Below are 6,000 nucleotides of genomic sequence, written 5' to 3' on the forward strand. Positions count from 1 at the left end.
GCATCAACAGACAGCAGAAGATTCCTCGTGAGAAAAGGCTAATAGAAATGAGGATATTTAGTTTAGAAGACAAGATAAAGGTTTATAATTGCATGTACATGGCTTGGTGCAAGGGAAGCAGAGAAACAATTTCTCTCTTTTGTATGCGATGTGATCCCACAAATGCTCAGTGAAATGAATGGCTTGTAGAATGAGGGGGGGAAGCAACTTGATGGGTGTAAGGAGGATGCTAAAGGGGGGAAATTAAATGGTCTGTGGGCACCAATGTGGCAGTCAAAATTCAGAGCCCACTGTGAAAGAAAAACAAACACCACTGACCATCACTCCACATGTTTACTGCATCCTGTCTAATTTGGCCCCCAGACCACAGGTGGGTGGGCACATCTATGTGCCAAGAAAAGCTCCTTGCACACAGAAAACTAGCATGTCCAGCCTGGCTTTCTCCCTGACATGCTGATTTTCTATGTGCAGGAATCTTCCCCCCGCCCCCCCTGTGGGTAAGGAAGCAGTCAATCCTGTGAGTTTCCACCTGCAGCAGTACTGGCCAGACACATTTTCCAGCTCAGTGGGAATAAGGTCCCTGCCTGCCATATGAAACACGGAGCCCATTCACACACTGCACAGCAGGAAATCAGAGTTTGCCACCAAGCGTTCACTGCTCAGGGATCGGCAGCAAATCCCACCTCCTGTACAAGTGTCGCCTTCACACCTCAGGTTCTCAGTGCATAGAGAAGAACTGGGCAGACTTTAGCCAAATCTCTAAATCCCAATTTCATTTCCGCTGCTATGAAGTAGGGACAAGGGCAACCTGTGCAACTTTTTGTGTGGATCAGGGACCCTGTGTTTCAATCAGGCTTTTCCCTGTCCTGTTTCAAGGGAGGGACCAAGAGTAGACTATAAATGTATCCTCAGCTGATTTCACTGCAAGGGAGGTAGGTCAGGCTAACAGGAAACTCGGATTGAAGGTGAGTCAGGCTAACATATGAAGCTACCTTAAATTGAGTCAAGTTGGTCCATCTAGCCCTGGTGTCTTCCAAATGATATTGAACCACAGCTCCCATCATCCCTAACCACTGAGCGTGTTAATGGGAGTTGGGAGTTAATGGGAGTTGGAGTCCAGCAAGGTCAGTTTCCCAACCAATGCTGCCTAGCAGGCAGTTTCAGGCAGAAGTACTCCCCAAAACCTACTACCTGAACCAACCACTACAGGTACACAGAGGAAGGTGCCTTACATCAGGCCAGCCTATTTGACCATCTAGTACTGTCTACTCTGACTGGCAGTGGCTCTCCAAGCTCACACAGGAAAAGGTCTCTCCCATTACCTGCTACCTGACCATTTAGATGCAGATGCCAGAGACTGATCCTGAGTCTTTCTATATCAGTTTTGGGGAAGCTATGCCTTCCCAGATGTTGCTGGACTCCAACTTCCACTATCCCTGGGGCTGAACCGCAGCTAGGGGGCCACAATCCCTGCTGTACTTGCTGAGAAGGTCTTCTAGCACTGCGCTATGGTCCCTGTCCCCACGCTCACCCATTTGCCATTTGCATCTCTCTACTACATTGCACCACCATCCAGTTTCATTATAAGAAAACTGCCCAAGCAGGAAAAAAGACATTTGCAATTTCCAGCACCTTCAAGCTAGACACAGTTTAACCAGACCGCAGAGCGGGTTTCCTCCCCTCCTTCTTTGAAGCATTATGGATGAATTAAAACGCACCCTTGCTGAGCTGCTGACAGGTGAACATGCTCACCTCCTTTCTACCCTTTGCAAGTGTCAGGAGAGGTGTGAATTGGCACTCTGCTCTGCTAAAAGCAAGCTTTAAACATAACATGTTGCAGCCATGGGATGGCTCCCAGAATAATCCCTGGAGCCTGATTCACAAATTGTCCCCTGGAGTTTAAGCCAGATTCCTAGAGAGCCTGAATGAAAAGGAGACCCAGAAAACTTAAAGCATGTGGGTGAGCCAGCTACCTGGCCACAGGGCAGCAGCCACACAGCGCACCTTATTTCATTCCTGTTTTCATCCTACTCTTCTTCCAAGGTTCATAAGGGGCCACAACAACCCTGTAAGGTTGGCTAGCCTGAGAGATGACAGCTGACCAAAGGTCACCCAGTGAGTTTCATGGCTGAATGGGGATTTGAACCCTGGCCTCCAAACAGAATCATAGGATTGTAGAGTTGGAAGGGACTCTGAGGGTCATCCAGCCCAGCCCCCTGCAATGCAACAAGCTGGCTGTTGAGTGTTCGCTTGGGAGGGTGGAACTATGGAGCGAAGGATGACTTTCTTGGAAGCTGCCATTCGCAAGTCAGACCATGGGGTCCATCTAGCTCAGTACTGTCTAGACTGACTGGCAACAGGATTTCACCCAAGAGCCTCTCCCAGCCCTGCCTGGCGATGGCCAGGACAGTACCTGGGACCTTCTGCTTGCAAAGCAAGTGTTCTGCCACTGAACTGCGCCCGGCATCTCCTTCAGGTGACCAGGTCACATCCAGTTTCATAATTCCAACAACAACAAAATTCAGCATATGCAAGCACTTAAAGAGATCTAATGTGGGGCAAGATTGCACAAAGAACACAATCTTAAGCTACTTCATGATTATCCCTTCACTCCCTCAGGAAAGAAAGGACTCTTTTGGAACAGAGCCTGCCTGCAAGGGCAGCTTCAGAAGGAGACCTCTGTGCCTTCAGGTAGCAAGGGAATAAGATGCAAGGGGTTCTGTAGCCAGAAACTGGGACTTTGTATTTACGGAAGCGTCAGATCCCAGCCTGCCTCTTCCAACCAACACGAACCTCTGCACTTGGCCCAATGAATTCGACGTCAGGTTTGCAACAATAAAAAGATGCTTTGGGGGCCACAGATCTCTTTGGTGGCAGGCAGCTAATTTGCAGTGCAATCCTCAGCATGTTTACTCTGAAGTAAATTCCACAACAATAATAATAATGGGTGAGGGGTTATGGTTTTTGTTTGTTACCATGCTGTGTATTTTTTGTGTTTTTATATTGTGAAAATGCTCTGTGCTCCTCAGAGGAAGGGCAGTATAGAAATTCCAACAACTCCTCAACGGGGTTTTCTCCCTGGCGAGTTGCACTTAGAATGCAGCATTTTATTCTTGCCACCTACAAGCCATGCAGGACTTGCCCCGATCCCTGGAAATGGTTAGCAATAAAAATGCTTGAAGAGCTTCACATGCACCGTTGTCACAGTGCAATTCTTATGACAAACTCTGCAAGGCAAGGTCAGCGCTACCATCCCTACATTGCTGCTGGTGGTGAGGCTCAGCAAATCTGGGCTTTGCTAAGGCCCCCTGGTAAGTTCGCCACAAAGGCAAGCTTTGAACCCAGGGCTGCCCTATTTGTCGCTCGGTCTCATAACTACCAAGCCACACCAACGTGGCCAGCCTAGGAACATAGGAAGCCACCTTGTACTGGCTCGGCCATTGCTCCATTGGTCTCTGGCTCAGACTTCTACGCCTAGTAGCTGCAGATATTCACAGCCCTAACTGGAGATGGGAAATTGAACCAAGGACCTTCAGCATTCAAAGCACTTATCCCTGAGCTAAGGACCTTCCCCAGAGGATATGGATGTAGGGTATAGTCCAAGGAACCCTCCAGGGACAGTTGAGCAATACCCAAACAGCTGCTAGGGTGGAAGCAGGGGCACAGCCAGGATTTTTGTTAGGGGGGCAGATTTGTATTTTTTTATATTGATTTTGATGGATGGGGGGATTTAGGGGGAATTTCTGCCACCCCTTGGCTACACCCATGGGTAGAAGGTCACAGGTTCAATCCCTGTCATCTCCAGGTTTTTTTGTTTCTCAAGGAACCAGAAAGCAAGCAATGCAATGACCTTCTTCCAGATAAGCACTGCCAGTCACTAGTAGACAACACTGGATAAAATGGATATATACTCTGTTTTGCTGCACGGTGGCTTCCTCTGTCCCATCCCATGCACTACTGGTTTTCTTGTTGGTCTTTTCGGTGCTACTTCCTGCTCTAGATCACCCACTTTGCATTATTCAAGCACTAAGTCACAGAAAAAGTGGTGCAAACAAGTTCTGTCTGGAACGCACGGCAAGTTTCTAGTCCCCATGGATGCAGCTAAAACAACAACAACCCCCAACCTAGGCAACGCAAGCTCACTAAGACTGTTGCACATTGCATGAAGATGACTTCTTCTCACAACATGGAAAGATCAACAAGCGCTGCTGGCGGTTGTGGGGGGATTCATGGGTTTCCCCACACCAAAGCAGCTGGAGACAGTTCGTCAAATGCTATTAATTGCTGCGGCAAAAAAAAATAGCCCCCCAGCGGTAAAGCCTGGCAGTTCCCCCATGACAGCGGCAGGAGCACAGCGAGAATTCAACTGCCTAAACTTGTTGGGGCAGACAAAAGCTTGAGCGAACCCTGAGCTGAGGAGGATGCACACGTCCCGGTCCAGGGTCTAGAAAACACGGGGCGAGGGGCGAGCGGGACCAGCGCTACTACAAGCCCGGCCAGGCGTCCTCTCCCCCTCCGCCGACCAGGCACCGCAGCAGCAGCAACCCTGCCCTCCAAGCCTGGCATAGTCCTCGCCCCCACCCAGCCCGGGCGCAACGCGCGACTGGTGTCCGGGAGATCGGAGAAGCCTCCGCGGTGCCAAGGGACGCCAGATGGGGAAGATCCGAAAGAGTTTGGCGGCGGAGCCACAGGCAGACAGAAAGGCCCAAGGGGTGCGGGGGGGGGGGAGCAAGTGCATCGGGTTACTCACAGCGCCCGGAGCTTGACCCACATCTTCTTACTGGGGGCGGACTTGAGCTCCAGAGGAGAGGGGCAGCCCTCGGGGGATTCCAGCAGGTCGAGCTGCGGGACCTCCATCGCCGCTGCTTCTGACACCAGACCGGGAGAAAGAGAGAAAAGAAATGGTGAGCCCCGAGAGAGCAAGCGCCTCGATTCCCCTCCCCACCGATCTTCTAGCCCCACTCCCGCGCGTGGGGGGGGGCAGGCAATGCTCTTCCCCCACAAGCAAGCAAGCAAGCAAGCAAGCAAGCGCGCACCCTCTCCCTGCCTTTGCGCGCTAGCTGGTTACCCCACGTAACCGGGTGGCTTGCTGGGCGCTCGGCGCTGCCTGGGGGACTCGCCGGCCGGGGCTGGTGCGCAAGGAGCGGGGGGCGGGCCCGGGCGAAGCGAGCCGCCTGAATCATCCGTTGTTGGGGGAGCTGCAGCCAATCCCCCCCGCGCCGGTCTTAATGGCCTCCCTTAACCGAGCGAGCGAGGGAGGGAGGGTGGCTTCCCGTGCGATCCCTCCTCCTCCTCCTCCTCCTCGGCCCGGCTCCCGCGATCCACTCTCCTTCCCCCTCTCGGCTCCCACGCGCAGCTCCACAGCGGGGAAGATGAACCGCGCGCGCCTCCTTCCCTCGCTTCTCCGGGAAAGGCCGCCGAGTCCCGCGCGCCCTGGCAGGTGCCTGCAGGGGAGGCGAGGCGAAGCCAAAATGGCCCCCGCGCTGGGCCACAAAAGCCCGCGACCCCCGCAGCCTCCATCCTCGGCGAAGGCCGCCTTCGCGACCATTACCCGGCTCCAGTCGCCCTCTCTGCCCGGGGAGACCCCTGGACGGCGGCGGCGGCGGCGGCGACGTCCCGGGGAGGAGCAGCCCGGGCGCAGCTGCTGGGGATGGTGATAATGGGGCGGCGGCGGCGGCGGCTGCCTCCTCGGAGCGCATCCGGATTCCGGTGGAAGCGTCGCTGGCACCGCGCAACTTTCTGCAAGCGGCCAGCAGCAGCGCGGCTCGCCCCTGTTGCTAGCGCGGCGGCGCCGGCAGTGCGGCAGCGGGGAGAGGCTGGGCGAAGAAGGCGGGCCGGGCCGGGCCGGGCGCAAGGCAGCCAGCCAGCAATTACCCTGGGGCACCGTTGCGCGGAGAATCCGCGGGACCGAGTCGCGCACCTGTTTCCTACTCCAGCGCTCCGCTCTGACGAGAGAACCTCTGAGGACGTGCAGAAGCCACCAGGCAGCATTCGGCCTGT

The 6,000-nt window shown here is 54.1% G+C and overlaps 1 protein-coding gene across 5 annotated transcripts in view; it reads right to left on the reverse strand.

The window, feature by feature from the left end:
* The window catches only part of PDE1B (phosphodiesterase 1B), a 128,300-nt gene extending 122,518 nt beyond the window's left edge, over window positions 1-5,782 (reverse strand). The window contains exons 1-2 of one of the 5 annotated variants that reach the window (XM_077923738.1): window positions 5,552-5,782; window positions 4,751-4,865 (exon numbers count right to left, since the gene is read on the reverse strand). In XM_077923738.1, coding sequence (XP_077779864.1) covers window positions 4,751-4,865; window positions 5,552-5,699 — 263 coding nt within the window. In that variant the 5' untranslated portion in view covers window positions 5,700-5,782. The other 4 variants (XM_077923737.1, XM_077923739.1, XM_077923740.1 and 1 more) reach the window with 4 other exon arrangements.
* Between the last annotated feature and the right edge of the window lie 218 nt (window positions 5,783-6,000).

This window comes from Podarcis muralis, chromosome 2 (genome assembly GCF_964188315.1).
Source record: "Podarcis muralis chromosome 2, rPodMur119.hap1.1, whole genome shotgun sequence".
Classification (NCBI taxonomy): Eukaryota; Metazoa; Chordata; class Lepidosauria; order Squamata; family Lacertidae; genus Podarcis; species Podarcis muralis.